This window comes from Oryx dammah, unplaced genomic scaffold, assembly GCF_014754425.2.
Source record: "Oryx dammah isolate SB20612 unplaced genomic scaffold, SCBI_Odam_1.1 HiC_scaffold_28, whole genome shotgun sequence".
Taxonomy (NCBI): Eukaryota; Metazoa; Chordata; class Mammalia; order Artiodactyla; family Bovidae; genus Oryx; species Oryx dammah.
Window position 1 is genome coordinate 57,930,214 of NW_024070212.1, and position 20,000 is coordinate 57,950,213.

At 37.5% G+C, this 20,000-nt stretch overlaps 1 protein-coding gene across 5 annotated transcripts in view; it reads right to left on the reverse strand.

Moving 5' to 3' along the window:
• Window positions 1-375: 375 nt before the first annotated feature.
• PRKACB (protein kinase cAMP-activated catalytic subunit beta) overlaps window positions 376-20,000 on the reverse strand; it is a 142,789-nt gene continuing 123,164 nt past the window's right edge. For all 5 annotated transcript variants that reach the window (XM_040232454.1, XM_040232453.1, XM_040232455.1 and 2 more), the window contains 2 exons: window positions 11,968-12,132; window positions 376-1,565 (listed from right to left, as the gene is read on the reverse strand). In XM_040232454.1, the coding sequence (XP_040088388.1) occupies window positions 1,440-1,565; window positions 11,968-12,132 (291 nt within the window). In that variant the 3' untranslated portion in view covers window positions 376-1,439. The remainder of the gene's footprint in view (window positions 1,566-11,967; window positions 12,133-20,000) is intronic.

A 20,000-nucleotide genomic window follows, 5' to 3' on the forward strand; every position in this document is an offset into this window, starting at 1 on the left:
AAAAATATTTAAAAATTGAGTTAAGCCATGGATTCTCAACAAACAGTGAACGAAATGGGCAAAAATGCTTGAAATTTCCACATGATAGCAATGTTATTAGTTCAGCTGGAGAAAAACAGTATGTTAAAAAAACAAATACTAAAATTGTATTTGCATGATCATAATTCCATTTACTGAAAGAAGCTAGAAATTATGACATATCTAAAAATACCACACCTCAAAATTAAAATACAACTGTGGCAGTTTTGTCCCCTTTCCTCATTGCCGAGGCACAGGACGAAAGCTGAAGGTGCAGCGGTGCCTCTATCTCAGGCTGACACATACAGTACACCAGCATAATCACCTGGCAACAAATTTTGTTCTTAACTGTGACAAAACAAAGCAAAGCAAAACAAACAAAATACCTCTAAACAAAAGTGCCTCTATATCATTTACAAGAATCCAGCCATTTGTTTGGCTTAGATGAGTATTTGTTCAGCTTAGATGAGTATTTGTTCACATCAATGTTCTTTTTAGTTCATTTCTCTTCCTTTAAAAAGTTTACAATGGGGACTCTTTGAGAAACTTAAAAATTTGTCACTTTCATTAGTCATGTTCTATTAAAATACTGTCTAAAATCCTTATGGAAAGTAAAAGTTTATAAATCTTAGAACTCTTCTCTTGATACCTACATAAGTGCTGGTACCAAGTGAGAGAATCTGGATGATTATGATCCATGTTATTAGCTTTTCCTGCAAATGAGACACAATTGTCACACTGCACAGGTTGGCCACATATTTACTCAAGGGGAGGATGACAGAAAAGGCAGTGAAGTGACACAGAGCTTCTGATCTGTGTGAATCCAAACTGCTGGGTCTAGCTACTCTGCATTAGTGAGTTCTAGGAAAGTTAATGTTTTATTTGTGTAAATATCCTTGGTGAAAAGACATTCTATCTTTAAAAACTGTCCAGCATTTTGGCAAAAACTGAGTATGAGCTATTCAAAGTAAAAATAATTAGAAAGCATATCCTCAAGCAACTGACCAACACAAATATTGGTTAAGAGTTACTAAAAGCAACATTTATCCTTCCCTTCCAAAGTCACATAGCCATAACACTGCCCATTTGAAACACGAAGAAAATAAAATGAGCACTATTTGCAGAAAAATTAATGGAAATGAAACAGGACGGAATGGATGTAGAAGAAGAGAAGAATGACGAACCAAAGGGAAGCGGGAGAGTGTCTAGTTCTGTGTTACGGCACAGACAATGCTTGCTTAGCGGTGCCTTGTTACAGAGGTGGATGCAGAGTGCACACACGGATGACAGGAATAGAGACCTCACTCAGTCGCTGGAATGAAGGAACTCGGTAACTGCTTTGACAAGGACGGTCTCAGCTCTACCTTATCTCTTAACAGAGTGCAAAGACTGAGTGTGAGCTCCGATGTCATCTTGTTACTCTAAAATTCACAAAATTCCTTCCCACATTTTTCTGTTATAGAGACACGGATATCTTCTTCTTCATAGTCATCAAAGTTGCTGGTATCTCCAGAGCCTCTGAACTTTGGTATGAATGGAGCTTCAACCTGTAATTGAGAAACAGAGAAAACAAGAGTGATATTATGATTTATTACAAGAAATATATATATTTGGTCTTAGTGTCAGTTCCTGGCACAAGCTCCTAAAGCCTTTGGATCTCCTGAGTTGAGCATGGCAAAGGTGTCTTTTTTATGTTAATGAGGTGTCTTTGGGAAAGCCCATAGGTAACTTAAGTAGGGTGGCTGGTTGCCAGGGTACCCAACACTGTGATTAGAAGGTTGGAACTTTCAGTTCACTACCTGACCTGGGGAAGGAGTACATCAAGGTTGTATACTGTCACCCTACTTATTTAACTTATATGCAGAGTACATCATGCAAAATGCCATGCTGGATGAAGCACAAGCTGGAATCAAGATTGCTGGGATAACTATCAACAACCTCAGATATGCAGATGACATGACCCTTATGGCAGAAAGTGAAGAGGAACTAAAGAGCCTCTTGAGGAAGATGAAAGAGGAGAGTGAAAAAGCTGGTTTAAAACTCAACATTCGGAAAACTAAGATCATGGCATCTGGTCCCATCACTTCATGGCAAGTAGATGGAGAAACAATGGAAACGGTGACAGACTTTATTGTTTTTCTTGGGCTCCAAAATCACTGTGGACGGTGACTGTAGCCATGAAATTAAAAGAGGCTTGCTCCTTGGAAGAAAAGCTATGACAAACCTGGATAGCATATGAAAAAGCAGAGACATTACTTTGATGACATAGGTCCATCTCATCAAAGCTATGGTTTTTCCAGCAGTCATGTATTGATGTGAGAGCTGGACCATAAAGAAGGCTGAGTGCTGAAGAATTGATTCTTTCAAACTGTGGTGCTGGAGAAGGCTCTTGAGAGCCCCTTGGACAGCAAGGAGATCAAACCAGTTAATCCTAGAGGAAATCAATCCTGAATATTCATTGGAAGGACTGATGCTGAAGCTGAAGCTCTAGTACTTTGGCTACCTGATGTGAAGAGCCAACTCATTGGAAAAGACCCTGATGATGGGAAAAATTGAAGGCAGAAGGTGAAGGGGAAGACAGAGGACCAGATGGCTGGATGGCTTTACCAACTCAATGGACAGGAGTTTGAGCAAACTCCGGGAGATAGTGAAGGACAGGGTGTTGCAGTCCTTGGGGTTGTAAAGAGTTGGACAAGACTGAGCAACTAAAACTACAACCTGATCTGAGAGGGAAGAGGGGCTCGAGGTTGAGTTCAATTAGACTCCCCTGGTGGCTCAGTGGTAAACAATTTGTCTGCCGATACATGAGACACAGGAGAGAACGGTTCGATCTCTGAAAACTTCAGAGATCCGCTGGATCCATTGGAGGAGGAAATGGCAACCCATTCCAGTGTTCTTGCCTGGGAAATCCTAGGGACAGAGGAGTCTGGAGGACTATAGTCCTTGGGGTCACAAAGAGTCAGACATGACTGAGCAACTGAACACTCACACCAAAGGGCAGTAATTGAGTCAATTATGCCTATATAATGAGGCCTTCATGAAACCCCAAAAGGAAAGAGTTTGGATTTTGGAGTTTCTGAGGTGGTGAACCAGTAGGGACTTGGGGAGAATGGCATTCCTAGAGAGAGCAGGAAACTAGGATCCCCTTTCTACACAACCTGTCCTAGGCCTCTCTTCCATCTGGCTATTCTTGAGTTACACCGTTTATAATAAACTGGTCACCCAGTAAGCAACTTTTCTCAGTTCTATGAGTCAGTTTAGCAAATTAATCGAACCCCAAGGTTTTGGGGGAATCTTCGTCTATAGCTTGTTAGTCAGAAGCACAAACTGGACTTGCAGTTGGTATCTCTAGACAGGAAGTGTCAGGAGTGACTTAGTTGCTTGGTTGCATGGAAAAAGAGGAAAAAGAAATGCCTGAGAATTTCCAAACACTAAGGAAAATAAATTCTTATTATTACTAATGCAGCGGCAATCTTTAAATGCCTTTAAGTCCCTAAATGATAACAACATTAAAAGAAGAAACTAACTATAGGTTTGCTATTAATCTCAACATTTTCATTCAAAATATGGTACAGGCCAACAAACTTGAGATTTCTAGGATAATTCACTGCTGCCATCAAAATGCTGGTGAACAACCAGCTGATGAGATGGTTGGATGGCATCACCGACTTGATGGATGTGAGTTTGAGCAAGCTCTGTGAGTTGGTGATGGACAGGGAGACCTGGCATGTTGCAGTTCATGGGTTTGTAAAGAGTCAGACATGACTGAGCGACTGAACTGGACTGAAAGTTACAGAACTCTAGATTTCCTTTATCAGTTTCTTATTTCTGAAGTCTATTTTTCTATCCTCCTTTCCTTAATTCCTTCCTCTTTAGGTTATTTTTTTTATTCCCAAGATTATTTTGTTTAAAATATCTGGCTATCAAAACTTTCTATGAAATTTGAAAAGTCTTTTAGAATTACAAAATTGTTAAATTCTGAACATTTTTCTCTTTGGATCCTAAAAATAAAATGTCTTTCCATTATTTAAAATAAGTCTTTATAAAGATTATGTTGTGTATGGAATATGTCTGAGGAAAAGATTTTAAAAGCTGGAAACATAACATCACAATTTACACAGCATCTATAATGTTTATAGACAATTATATGCATGTGGTTTCATTTCTTTCTCAAAATAACACTGTGAGAGAGGCAGGGCAGGTAGCCTTATTCCCATTTTACAGATTATAAAACAGAAAGTTGATCAAATTCATATGACTAGTAAGTAGCTAAAGTAGGTTTCAAATTTATAAGTCTTCACTTTTAGTCCAGAGCTGTTTCTAATATTTATACCAGTGATTTTCAATGAGTTTTGATTAATATGCCTTTACATGTTTGAGTATATATCACCAATAAATATACAGTTTTTAATTTATAAATAATTTACATACATGGCTAAATTATTACAAGATACAAACAAACAAGACATCTAAAAAAATAAGGTAAAAAATAAGTAGGAATGGGAAGTCTAACTGGTTGCCTTGTGTGCCCTGTATGGGAGCCTGCAGGTCTGCACGACACAGAAGAATGAGCTAAGCAGACAGTCGCTTCATGTCTAGCCAGGCAGTAATTTAGGATCACACCTATTGAGACAATCATCTCTAGAAAATGACTGTACAGTGTGAGCTGTCCAGGCCATTTTCTTCCCTTTCTGTCTTTCTGCCAGATGACTTTGACTATTTTTTGTTCATGAGCACTTGGTCAAAGAATAAAGACTATGAAAACTATTCAAACTTACTATCATTTTTGTACTTATCTACAAACTTATCACTGACATGATACTAACACAAATGGCTATTTTAAAGTACTGAATTATTTCTATTTGTAAATTATTCAGAGATTCCCAAGTTCACTTCTGTTAATCATCAAGATTTACTATCAATCAATTTGCCCAATACGATAACCTGTTATACTGTGCTACTTCTCAGCAGATAGGCTGTTTAACCTAGATTCATCATTTGGATGAGCAGTAGCAGTTCTACACCTTTTAAGACTAATTGTTTAAAATACATGGTATGCATAGAATAGTAAATATTGGCTAAGTAACAGAAATGTTTATTTCTAAATATAAGTTTTAAAATAGTCAAAACATCATAAATTTTTAGAATATTAATAAGGACAAACCTCAAGGAAATCTAATTGATCCATCTAAATATAGCATTAATTAACAGTACTATAACAATATAGTATAGTGATAATTACAAAGGTATATAAATGATTTTATCAGAAAATATAAAATTCTAAAATTAGTAAGAGGCAAAAATTTGAAGAGGCCAATATCTACAGAATTAATTTGTTTTCATTTCCAAGGTATAATTTCTATCTTTCTTAAATTTCCCAAAGAAACTTGGAAAATTTCCAACATAATTTTATGAATCTATATAATTTCAACTCCAGAAAAACAAAAACTATAGGTTGATAAAATTTAAGACTATAGAAGTAAAAATCCTAAATAAATCTTTAGCAAATTAATTTCAGGCAGATATTAAAATAATAATACCCATGATTAAAGGATATATTCATTTCAGGAATGTTAGGATATCTCACCAATATAACTCTTTATACTAACATGTCAAAGAAGATAAAATACAATATACTGGCAGTCAAGGATATTTCCTTAACCTGATCAAGAACACTTATACAAGACAAACGGCTAATATCATATCTGGTGGTAAAGCATAAAAAGCATTCCCATTCAAAAGAGAACAAGATAAGACTGTTCAACAGGCCCACTATTTTAAAATATTGTTCTAGACATTCTAGCATATACAAATAAAACTAAATGGAAATAAAAGATATTAAAAAGAAGACAAATGACAAATGACACCTCTACCCACTGTGATGGTCTTCCAGTAAAATCTAAGGAAATCAGTAACAGAATTTACTTAGTAAGGTGGCCAATCATAATAAACATAGAAATGTTTTCTCCCCCGTACTCTTAATGGGAAAGAAGCATACTCATAGTAGCAACCAAAATATAAATTTAAGGAAAAACTTTGAGAAAGAAATTGGACTTGTATGAAGTAAGGAGTTTCTAAAACCTTACCAAATAACAGAAAATGTTTGAATAACTGCACAAATATAACATGTTCATTATGAAGAATTTTCAAGACTTTGGTTTTCTTCTAATTAATACACGTAATACCAATTAAGATCCCCCAATACAACATAAATATTTGGGAAACCAACAAAACAGAGGAATTACTGCTTATTGGGTACAGAGTTTCAGTTCTGTGGGAGAAAGTTCTGGAGATGGATGGCAGTGATGGTGGCACAACAGTATGAATGTACTTAATGTCCCTGAACAGAACACTTACATTTGGTTAACATATTAAATTTTATGTTATATGTACTTTACTACAATAAAACTGGAGAAAACTGAAATATGTATTTTTCATAAATATTTATAAAAATTCCACACATTAAATATATAAGTATCTTGAAAATTGAAAAAAATCACATGATAAACCTACATAAAATGACATGTGGTGGTTCCCTGACGGCTCAGGAGACTGCAGGAGCTGCAGGGGACTGGGGTTTGATCTCTGGGTGGGCAAGATCCCTTGCAGGAGGGAATGGCAACGCACTCCAGTGTGCCTAAAAAGTCCCATGGACAGAGGAGCCTAGCAGGCTACATAGTTCATGGGGTTGCAAAGAGTAGAATGTGACTAAGTATGCATGCAGTCTGAAGTTGAGGGGAGAGTGAAAACCTGGAGGAAGCAGATTTACTATTGAAGGTGGTTACTAAAGTCATGGGAATGGACTGTAGTGAGGAAAAGTACAGAAATAAAAGGAAGAAATATGCCAACTGTTAATAGAGGTACTGTCTGAATGATGGGATTATGATGATTTAAAATCTATTTACTTAACAAATTACCTCATGACAGCTGTATGAAACACACCTCAACCAGCAAGAAAAATAGAGCCAATCTATTTACTTTTTCTCTCCAAACTACTTTCTTTTGATTCTCTACTTTAACCTAAATGTTGAGGATGAGAAATCTGATGCTTTAAAGTAGTTAAGTAATTTGCTTGAGCTCTCACTCCTAATGGTTGGCTGATCTGGGATGCAAATCAATGTCTACCTAACCCCAGAGTTCACGCTCACACTTTACTGCCTTCTGAGGCAGTCTGAAAAGGCAAAATGATAGGATACTGAAAGAGAAACTCCCCAGGTCAGTAGGTGCCCCATATGCTACTGGAGATCAGTGGAGAAATGACTCCAGAAAGAATGAAGGGATGGAGCCAAAGCAAAAACAATACCCAGATGTGGATGTGACTGGTGATAGAAGCAAGATCCAATGCTGTAAAGAGCAATATTGCATAGGAACCTGGAATGTTAGGTCCATGAATCAAGGCAAATTGGAAGTGGTCAAACAGGAGATGGCAAGAGTGAACGTCATATTCTAGGAATCAGCAAAGTAAAATGGACTGGAATGGGTGAATTTAATTTAGATGACCACTATATCTACTACTGTGGGCAGGAATCCCTTAGAAGAAATGGAGTAGCCATCATGGTCAACAAAAGAGTCTGAAATGCAGTACTTGGATGCAATCTCAAAAACAACAGAATGATCTCTGTTCGATTCCAAGGCAAACCAATCAATATCACAGTAATCCAAGTCTATGCCCCAACCAGTAACGCTGAAGAAGCTGAAGTTGAACGGTTTTATGATGACCTACAAGACTTTTTAGAACTAACAGCCAAAAAAGATGTCCTTTTCATTATAGGGGACTGGAATGCAAAAGTAGGAAGTCAAAAAGCACCTGGGGTAACAGGGAAATTTGACCTTGGAATACGGAATGAAGCAGGGAAAAGGCTAATAGAGTTTTGCCAAGAGAACGCACTGATCATAGCAAACACCCTCTTCCAACAACACAAGAGAAGACTACACATGGATATCACCAGATGGTCCACACCGAAATCAGATCAATTATATTCTTTGCAGCTAAAGATGGAGAAGGTTTATACAGTCAGCATAATCAAGACCAGGAGCTGACTGTGGCTCAGATCATGAACTCCTGATTGCCAAATTCAGACTTAAATTGAAGAAAGTAGGGAAAACCACTAGACCATTCAGGTATGACCTAAATCAAATCCTTTATGATTATACAGTGGAAGTGAGAAATAGATTTAAGGGACTAGATCTGATAGATAGAGTGCCTGAAGAACTATGGACGGAGGTTCGTGACATTGTACAGGAGACAGGGATCAAGACCATCCCCATGGAAAAGAAATGCAAAAAAGCAAAATGGCTGTCTGGGCAGGCCTTACAAATAGCTGTGAAAAGAAGAGAGGTGAAAAGCAAAGGAGAAAAGGAAAGATATAAGCATCTGAATGCAGAGTTTCAAAGAACAGCAAGAAGAGATCAGAAAGCCTTCCTCAGCAATCAATGCAAAGAAATAGAGGAAAGCAACAGAATGGGAAAGACTAGAGATCTCTTCAAGAAAATTAGGGATACCAAGGGAACATTTCATGCAAAGATGGGCTCAATAAAGGACAGAAATGGTCTGGACCTAACAGAAGCAGAAGATATTAAGAAGAGGTGGCAAGAACACACAGAACTGTATAAAAAAGATCTTCACGACCAAGATAATCATGATGGTGTATCACTAATCTAGAGTCAGACATTCTGGAATGTGAAGTCAAGTGGGCCTTAGAAAGCATCACTATGAACAAAGCTAGTGGAGGTGATGGAATTCCAGTTGAGCTGTTTCAAATCCTAAAAGATGATGCTGTGAAAGTGCTGCACTTAATATGCCAGCAAATTTGAAAAACTCAGCAGTGGCCACAGGATTGGAAAAGGTCAGTTTTCATTCCAATTCCAAAAAAAGGCAATGCCAAAGAATGCTCAAACTACTGCGCCATTGCACTCATCTCACACACTAGTAAAGTAATGCTCAAAATTCTCCAAGCCAGGCTTCAGCAATATGTGAACCGTGAACTTCCAGATGTTCAAGCTCGTTTTAGAAAAGGCAGAGGAATCAGAGATCAAATGGCCAACATCCACTGGATCATTGAAAATGCAAGTGAGTTCCAGAAAAGCATCTATTTCTGCTTTATTGACTATGCCAAAGCCTTTGACTGTGTGGATCACAATAAACTGTGGAAAATTCTGAAAGAGATGGGAATACCAGACCACCTGACCTGCCTCTTGAGAAACCTGTATGCAAGTCAGGAAGCAACAGTTAGAACTGGACATGGAACAACAGACTGGTTCCAAATAGGAAAAGGAGTGTGTCAAGGCTGTATATTGTCACCCTGCTTATTTATATGCAAAGTACATCATGAGAAACGCTGGGATGGATGAAGCATGAGGTGTAATCAAGATTGCCAGCAGAAATATCAATAATATCAGATATGCAGATGACACCACCCTTATGGCAGAAAGTGAAGAACTAAAGAACCTCATGATGAAAGTGAAAGAGGAGAGTGAAAAAGTTGGCTTAAAGCTCAACATTCAGAAAACTAAGATCCCATCACTTCCGATCCCATCAATTCAGGGCAAATAGATGCAGAAACAGTGGCAACAGTGGCTTACTTTATTTTTTTGAGCTCCAAAATCACTGCAGATGGTGATTGCAGCCATAAAATTAAAAAGATGCTTACTCCTTGGAAAAAAAGTTATGACCAACTTAGACAGCATATTAAAAAGCAGAGACATTACTTTGCCAACAAAGGTCCATTTAGTCAAGGCTATGGTTTTTCCAGTAGTCATGTATGGATGTGAGAGTTGGACTGTAAAGAAAGCTGAGCACCGAAGAATTGATCCTTTTGAACTGTGGTGTTGAGGAGACTCTTGTGTGTCCCTTGGACTGCAAGGAGTCCAACCAGTCCAACCTAAAGGAAATCAGTCCTGGTGTTCACTGGATGGACTGATGTTGAAGCTGAAAGTCCAATACTTTGGCCATCTGATACGAAGAGTTGACTCATTTGAAAAGACCCTGATCCTGGGAGGGATTGGGAGCACGAGGAGAAAGGGACGACAGAGGATGAGATTACTGGATGGCATCACTGACTCAATGGCCATGAGTTTGGGTAACCTCTGGGAGTTGGTGATGGACAGGGAGGCCTGGCGTGCTGCGGTTCGTGGGGTCGCAAAGAGTCGGACTCGATGGAGTGACTGAACTGAACTGAACTGAAAGGGCTAATGTGGTCAGGGAATTGGGAATTTGAAGAACCCAGAATTAGATATGTTGTTGTTATTTAGTCACTAAGTCCAGTCCAAGTCTTTGCATCCCGAGGAATGTGGCCCCCTGAGGTCCTTAGTCCATGGGTCCCAGGCAAGAATACTGAAGTGGGCTGCCATTTTCCTCTCCAGGGGATGTTCCCAACCCAGGGATTAAACCTGTGTGTTCTGTATTGACAGGTGGATTCTTTTACCACTGAGCCACCAGGGAAGCTAATATAGATGTTATTTTAACAGCTCAAACAATTTAAAGCATTTAACCTTTCTAAGCTGATTTTCTTATCAGTTAATTGAGGAAAATGGCATCACCTATCCCATAGAATTACTTCAAAGATTAAAAAGAGACATTACAGTGTTACTTATATAAATTTTAAAGCACTACATGGGTGCTGGCAAATTTAGGGAAAATATGATATGTTTATTTATTCCTGGAGGAGGAAATGGCAACCCACTTCAGTATCCTTGCCTGGAAAATCCCATGGACAGAGGAGACTGGAGTCCATGAGGTGGTAAAGAGCCAGACATGATAGCATGAAAGCATATTATTTATTCACTGCATCTAAAATCTATTTTAAGTTGCTCTGGACTTTGTTCTTGACTACATAACACATTCAGTTGAGATAACAATGCTAACAGCAATGTTTCATGAATTTAATGGTTAGAGAGTATCTGAAGCCCTCTTTGAGATACAAAGGCTGTACTGGACTCACATTGCTTTGGTCTTGCTATATTTCCGATTTACTGAATTAAATTTTTTTTAAGTGTTAAAAAAATATTTCATAAGAATATAAATTAGAAAAACAACTATTTACAATTAGAGCATTTACATTTTTTTCCCAAGGAAATTCACTCATATGGCTTCATGGCATTATTAGACATGGCGAATTTTGGAGACATTAGATGTTTTGGTTTTATAGGAAAAGAAAAAGAAAAAATTAACATATTCAAGATGAAAATACTTCATTCATATGAATTATCTTTAGCTGGGCATTTAAGAAGGAAAAGGAGAGATAAAGGTAATTCAGCATAGCATAAGTTTTTCTTAAATGTCTCAATTTATCCCAAAGGTAAAATAATGATGATTGAAAAATATCTTAATGAATCCAACAATTAAATGTTACTAAATCTGGCTGTGTGCTTCTGGGTAGGTGAGTATATTTGTTTACATATTGTCTTACTAATGTGACTTTACATCAGCAGTTTATCAGGACACTAATATGTACTTGCCATGGCATATGAAAAGTAAAAGGTATTGGTAGGGAAAATTTGACAAGGAAAATATTTCCAATTGATGATCTATACAGACTATACGCTTTCCCTTCTATCAAGGAGAAAACTCATTTAAGTTGTGAGCTATAAGGTTCTTTGTTGTTTAGTTGCTAAGTCATATCTGACTCTTTTGCAACCCCAATGGAGTGTACTTGGCCAATCTCCTTTATCCATGGGATTTCCCAGGCAAGAACATTGGAGTGGACTGCCATTTCCTTCTCCAGGGATCTTCCTGACCCAGGGATCAAACCCACGTCTCCTGCATTAGCAGGCATATTCTTTACCACTGAGACACCAAGGAAGCCCTATACAGGTTCTTTAAGTACTACATAAGATTAATTCAAAAGGTAAAAAATATTAAAACTTTGTGCTAAGTTGAAGATACCTCTACTACATATAATTTAAATAGTAACTTTAAAAGCTTTCAAATTAAAGAAAGAACAGGCTCACCTTTCTCTGGTAAATAGCAATCCAATCTGTTGTGGCAAACCACTTGTGAGTTTTTATATCACTCACACCATTCTTTAGATTTCCAAACCGCTTTGTTAAGTCTACCTGCAGCAGGTTCCTTAAAAGGTCCTTGAGATCTGAACTGAAGTGAGAAGGGAATCGAACCTGCAAGACAGACCATGTGGTAAGACACACATTCTGAGATTCAAGATATTTCTGAAAGGTATTTTTTTTAATGTGATAGATCATTATATAAGCAAAAATATGTAGTGATGACTTTCAAATACTCTTAACTACATACTTCAGTCTCCATAGTAGTCCTTAAAAAAGATAATGATTTAAGTGAATGAATTACAACTGTTCTCTTAAGATCTTGCTTTGGTCATAAACTTTGGAGCTACTGTTGATGTGGCAAAGAATGGGACATGACTGAGTGACTAACACTTTCACCTTCACTCCAGAAAAATGGACCCCTCTCCAGAAAAATGTGCATAATTATGGAACTTTTCCAGCAATGTCAGAAGGTTTACCCATCTTCAAGAGAGACCCCTTGGATCCCATATTATAAACTTTTGTCTTAGAAACAAATTTAAACTTGTAATTTAAATAGAAAAAGCAGCATATGAAAGATATCAGTATGCACATTTTTTAAAGAGATGATCAAAAAAGCAGTCTAAAAATGATGATAAAAACCCACACTGCCTTTCATAGCATAGGAAACCACTTTTCTTTCACTAGTGGGTGACTTTTAAGCATAATTCTGCTATTATGCAATAGTACAAAAATGATTTAGGTTGGTTTAAAAGCAGTTTCCACTTTCTATATTGTGAAGATTTTAAAATTAGTTGATTAGCCTCCAGCCTTAAAAACAAAGAAAAAAACTCCAAATAAGTGAAGATGTTATATATCAGGTAATCAATAAAATAAACTACCAGTCATTGGAGACCTAGGTTGACTTTGTTTTTTTTAAACACTCTTCTCCTCTAACTCTCTATTCCAACCTAACTCCCAGTTCTTACCCTATTATTAATATGAGTACTGAAAAATTAAAATGGGTACTATTAAGGGATGATTTTAGAATGAATAGCTATATCTATGCCTCCTTACTATTTTCTTTCCTTATTACCTTTTCTGCATTGTCCTATGCAACTGTGTTCACTCATTTCCACTGCTCTCTTCCCCATCAAACACACACGTATGTATGCATATAGCTACATGTGTGTGAACACGTGCACTTTCATTTTAATCCCATTTTCCTGTTGTGTGCCCAATTTCATGCTTCCACCTTCACTAAACACAAACACCATTCTCTGTACTATCATGGCCTTAACTTCAAACTGACCATAATTCTTGAAGAAGTACTTTAAAGGGTTAGTAGATACATTTCTGAACCTGCATTCTTTCTTTGGTTCTCTACCAGTGCCAGCGGCACCTAGAACGTGCATTGTGTATCACGGCATTACCTCAGGTGATCTTCACCATGCACTCATTCATTTAACTATGCTGCAGCATTCGTGCATGTATGTCTCACCCAGACTGTGAACTTCCGGAGGGAAGACACTGTGTCATTTTTGTGTTTGTAGTTCCAGGATTTATTAGATCACTTCAAATAAGACAGTTCACCCATCTGGCAATAGTGTACTGATAACCTACTATGTGCCAGGTAGTATTCTAGGTGCCGGATGTACAACAGCGAACGAAAACAAGTCTCTGATTTCTTGGCACTTACATCCTAGTCCAATATGACATTCTTGATGAATACAGTATTACCTATATTCTATTAATAAATACAGAGAAACTAAGATTCAGAGACATTATATACCTTACCCAATCATCACACCAGGAAGCAGCAGAACTAGACTAGAAACGTAGTCTTACAGTTTTCAGCCCCATGAATTTTACTCTTTATTACACTTCAAACATATAGAACTTCTTAACTTATTATATTCTGACTTTGAAAAAGTTCAATGTACTTGACATAGATTCTCATGTTCTCAAAGCAGAAAAACAATTTTAGTATAAATAATAAACTAAAATCACCATCATAACAGAGGAAAACTAGTACTTGTGTCAAATAACCAAAGACTATTTGAAACTTGAAGGTTTGGTGTCAACTCATATTAGCAACTAAAATATGTCATTTTTGCAAAGCTTGTATTAGTACAGATTATGAGGTTATATGTTAAAAAAAAAAAAGACATGTGAACTACCACTCTCTCTAGTTCCTGCTTTTGACACAATGGCTTATTAGAAGTTAGGCACTGTGCCAAATACTTTACACGCACTGGCTCATAAAATCCAAAATATAACAGCTAAGTAAGTATGATTGTCCCCATTTTATACCTGATGCAATTAAGACCTACAGGAATTAAGCAATTTGCTCAAGATTACAGAGCTAGTAAGTGGCAGAGCTATAACAGCAAACCAGGACTCTGACTTCAGGGTATATTCTTTAACTTCAGGTTACTGTCAGGAACCTTATAAAAGACTGAAATTTTATCTTAAAAATATCTGCACATTTCTTTATCCTACTTGGAGTAAAAACTAGAGAATACAAGGTATTCAAAGACACCCCATCCACTTGAAAAATACCACAATTATTTATAAAATGATTATATTCTAATTTTGTTTAGCTTCTTAAGAAATAACTTGTTTGAAGTAGACTTATCTTCATTTAGAATAGAGGTTTCATGAACTGTTCAATGTAATGTGTCAGTTATTCTCCCCTTCATGATGTTCAGAATGGTAGATAGTGATATACTACAAATAAATCTTTTGAATTCAGGTAATTTGCAATGAAGTGGAAAAAGAATATAGACACCTAAATAAAACAGTTCCTTACTTGGAATGCAAATACAGTGATGGTCCTGAATTAGTTAATGAGTATGTTTATTCGTTTAATCCTCAGAACAGTGTTTCTCAAGTGGGAAGTAGTGGTAGAGGGTTGTGATGGTAGATATCAGAATCATTTGGGAAACTGAAGTTCTATACGTGTTCTCCTCACTTCCACATCACACCTTCTTTTCCCTCAGAGATTATGATAGGTAGTCCACACTCCCACAGTAAGCCATATTAATGATGCTGCTACTGCTAAGTCACTTCAGTTGTGTCCGACTCTGTGTGACCCCATAGACGGCAGCCCACCAGGCTCCCCCATCCCTGGAATTCTCCAGGCAAGAACACTGGAGTGGGTTGCCACTGCCTTCTCCAATGCATGAAAGTGAAAAGGGAAAGTGAAGGCACTCAGTCGTGTATTAATGATGGGTATCTGTCATATCCTTTACATGGGTTTGGGTAGGCTCCGGGAGGTGGTGATGGGCAGGGAGGCCTGGCGTGCTGTGGTTCATGGGGTCGCAAAGAGTCGGACATGACTGAGAGACTGAACTGAACTGAACTGAACTGACTGATGTTTTAAATGGAAGACTTTTATTTATAGTATGCTAACCTGGAAACACCAAAGACTTCTATAATGGAAAAAATGATGAACTCTTCCTTCAAAATTGTATCAAATTCTGACATGCATTGTTTCTTTATTATCAATTCTAACATATGTAGATATAGAAAGTAAAATCAGAATTCTAGAATACTGCAGCTAGAGGGAGTTTGCTGCTGCTAAGTTGCTTCAGTTGTGTCCGACTCTGTGCGACCCCACAGACGACAGCCCACCAGGCTCCCGCATCCCTGGGATTCTCCAGGCAAGAACACTGGAGTGGGTTGCTATTTCCTTCTTCAATGCATGAAAGTGAAAAGTGAAAGTGAAGTCGCTCAGTTGTGTCCAACTCTCAGCGACCCCACAGACTGCAGCCCACTAGGCTCCTCCGTCCATGGGATTTTCCAGGCAGGAGTACTGGAGTGGGGTGCCATTGCCTTCTCCAAGTTTAATTTAGTCTAAAGCTTCATTTTAAAGATAAGGAACCTTTTTTTAAAAGAAATAAAAATAAGGAACCTGAGCTCCAGTGAGACTATCAACTCAGTTTTATTGTTGGGAAAATAACTTGATTCTCTTGACTCCTACATCTTTCTTCAGGCCAGGATAGCACAAAATATGTGATAGGGCAAAAAAATGTGAAAGCAGCTGTAAAGAGCTAGATTTGGAAAAGAGACAGTCTAACCCCATTAAACCGGTGGATCTAAGTGGTAAGCTTATTGGAAACTAGGATCATTTAACACGAAAGAGGGCTTTGTGCAGTATGTGTTCCTTAAAGTATTTACTGGATGTTTATCCTCTAATATTTCCTGTTTAGGATTCTTTTTCAACCTTTAGAGACTAAGTTAGTTCTGAGTTTCCTAATGATATATTCTTAATAACAAATCTACTTCTGTAGTGAGGTACACACACATAAGCTTTCAATACATGATGTGCATGAAAATCATCTGAAATAATTTAAAAAATATACATATAATTGGAATACACAGAAGACCAACTGAACTGGTACCTCTGAGAGTGGGCATCTATTTCATGAAAGCTTCATGAAGGCAGAGGCCGCAACTGATTTGCTGTATCTAGCACTGCTCATATACTATGAGCTTAATACATATCCAACAAATGCATGGACTTAAATTCAACAAACACTGATTCAATACCATCTATAAGCTAGGCACAGATGTGCTTGGGGTATAGTAGAAAAAACAAAGTAAGGCAAAGATTCCTGCCTCCACAGTGTTCACATTCTAGTGAGAAAGAAACTTAGCAACAAACATGACCTTCTGAAAATGTTGTCATCCATCATTCCTGGCAAAACCTTTCTTTGTAATGTCTTTAAATTTTTACTCTGAAGAAAATGGGGGTCATTGCAAGGTTCTGAAAGGAGTAACAAGATCTGACAATGTTTTTTAAAGAACCACTCTAGTGACTCAAAAGAGAGCAGTATCAGTGGAGGTGGTAAAAGTAGCTGAATTCTGTGCACATTCTAAAGATAGAGGCAATATGGTTTTCCTATGCATCAAACATGGATTGAGAACATTGGGGTGTTTTGGCCTGAGTAGCTGAAAGTAACTGAAAGGATGATGCTGCCATCAAATGAGATGGGAAAGATGGTGGGAAGAAGAGATTTGCTAAGGAAAACAAAAATCTGTCAGTTTTAGACAGGTTGAATTTGAGATATTTATTAGACCTCTGAGTGGAGATCTCAGGAAGTTGGATACAAAATTATGTAACTTACGAGTCACGTATAGCTAGTATTAAGCTTCCCTGGTGGCTCAGATGGTCTGTCTGCAATGCGGGAGCCCTGGGTTCGATCCCTGCATTGGGAAGATCCCCTGGAGAAGGAAATGGCAACCCACTCCAGTACTCGTGCCTGGAAAATTCCATGGATGGAGGAGCCTGGTAGGCTACAGTTCATGGAGTCACAAAGAGTCAGATACAACTGAGTGACTTCACTTTCTTTCTTTATAGCTAGTATTAAAAGTTATATAGAGGATGTGACCACCAATGAAAGATGTGCAAAAAAAGATCAAGCCAAAGAGATTTAGAAGGAAAGATGAGTAGAGAGTAGTGATATATGTACATATATAGCTGATTCACGTTGTTGTACAGCAAAAACTAACACAACATTGTAAGGCAATTCAGTCAGTTCAGTTCAGTTGCTCAGTCATGTCCAACTCTTTGCGACCCCATGAATCGCAGCATGCCTGGCCTCCCTGTGGATCACCAACTCCCAGAGTTCACTCAAATTCATGTCCATAGAGTTGGTGATGCCATTCAGCCATCTCATCCTATGTCATCCCCTTCTCCTCCTGCCCTCAATCCCTCCCAGCATCAGGGTCCTTTCCAATGAGTCAACTCTTCGAATGAGGTGGCCAAAGCAATTATACTCCCATTAAAATAAATTTAAAAAATTAAAAGAAAAAGAATGAGGATATAAATCCAAGCATACTAGCACCCCCTTTTTAAAGAGTTTCATGAGAATTATGTTTTTTAAGCCAATTTTTAAAAAAAGGAAACATGAGTAATTCAGGAATAAAGCTAAGATCATGAAGAGTCATTGAAGGCAAATGAAGGAGTAATGAAAAACCACTGAACTAGATTCTATTTCTTGCTTTGCCACTAACTGGCTTTTATCTTAGAGAAGGAAATGGCAACCCACTCCAGTATTCTTGCCTAGAGAATCCTGTGAATGGAGGAGCCTGGTGGGCTGCTCTCCATAGGGCTGCACAGAGTCATACACGACTGAATTGACTTAACAGCAGCAGCAGCCTTTATCTTTCGGCTATTCAGAGCCCAGATTTACCTACATATAGAATAAGGGAGTTAAACTAAATAAAATGGAACATTTTTGTCCTCTCAAGAATTCTACTAAGCTATTTCTTTGGTAGAAAGAATACCTGGGTTCCAATCCCAACTCTAGTTCTTTATACTTTAGGCAAACTTTTACCTTTCTGATAAGTGAGATAACCTCACTTATCTCATCTGTAAAATGATAAAAGTATATTTCATCTGGCAGGTATGAAAAGAAATTAGGTAACTTTTATGAAACTGCCTTTTCTTTTTCCGGCCATGCTGTATGTCTTGTGAGATCTTAGTTCCCTGACTAGGAATTGAACCTGGGTCTACGGCAGTGACGGAGAAGGAAATGGCAACCCACTCCAGTATTCTTGCCTAGGAAATCCCATGGGCAGAGGAGCCTGGTGGACCACAGTCCATGTGATCACACAGTCAGACATGACTGAGCGATTGAGTACTACGGCAGTGAAATCACCAGGTCCTACCCAGTGGACTGCCAGGAAATTCCCTATGAAACTGGCCTAGTATCTTATAGGCACTAATTCAATACATTTCATTTTACAATAATATGATCTGAAGCTGAATTTCCGATTCAAAAAAGGAACCTAGAAGTCAGCAGTATTTATTATTATGTTTCTAGTCTACTCAAGGACAGAGTGTACTAGAAAAGTCACTGCAGAGTTTAATAAGTTCCTCTTTTCTTCTTTTCTCATGCTCCACCTTTTAAATTTGTACGACAAACAAATTCTCTTCTTAAGGCACTTAAATTTGATAGTGAGGGAGCAAATAGACAACTAAAGCATTGTTTTATAAGGACAAAACTGTGAATATAGCTGATACCTTAACTTTGTAAAATTATATTACACAATATGTTAAAATAACTATGAAATTAAGTTTGAACTGAGCAAACAACCGAATATTTGTTCAGCTGTAATATCAATTATAAAGTCTTGTGCATTTTGGTTTTAGGAATAACTATTACCTTCTAAAAATTTAAGAGGAAGTTATATCCAAGAAGAAAATCAGTGCATGTTATTATAGTATCCATCCAAACAGGATGATTTAAATTCACTCTTTTTTAATTTTAGAAACAAAGTGAGACAAAAGTCAAATTTGTCTACTTTTAGCTTAATCACAGAAATTACAAAGTTTATCTCTGATTGAAGAGGAGAAAATTTTTACTGCTATTCTTCTGCAGTTATGGAGGAAAAGACTGTTCAACTAGTAACATTTTATCCCGCATCAGGACAAAATTTATTGGGCTTAAATAACTCAAAAGAGTTTGTACACAGTCAATAATCTGTCAACTTCTGCCCACATTCCATACTGGGATAAATTTTAAGAAATTCTCTCTCTAAATTAGTATAGCTCTAAGAAACCTATGATCTAGCAAAACTGAGCATATACATTAGTTAACTTTTCAGAACACATAACTTTTCACACATACTTTCTAGCAGATATAGTCCTAAATTCCACACTATCTCATAGGACTCAGTCTCACAGGACTGGATCCTATATACATAAAAAGAAACATCTAGGGCATTAACAAAATACTTATATTAGTACCATGACTGTGGGCTCTCTGATCTGTTCTCACCTATGCAGAAACAGTGCATAGATATAATGAATTCAGATGGTTGCAGAAATGCAATCATTTGCCCATAGGACTCCTAAGGTAAGGACTGTCTCACAGCAGGTATTAAGTATTTTAAATGTTCACAGCAAGGTATTAAAAAACTGCCCTGGATTTTATGCATATAGTGTAACTGCTTTTGTATTTTATGAAAATAACTACTGAGTACTATAAGTG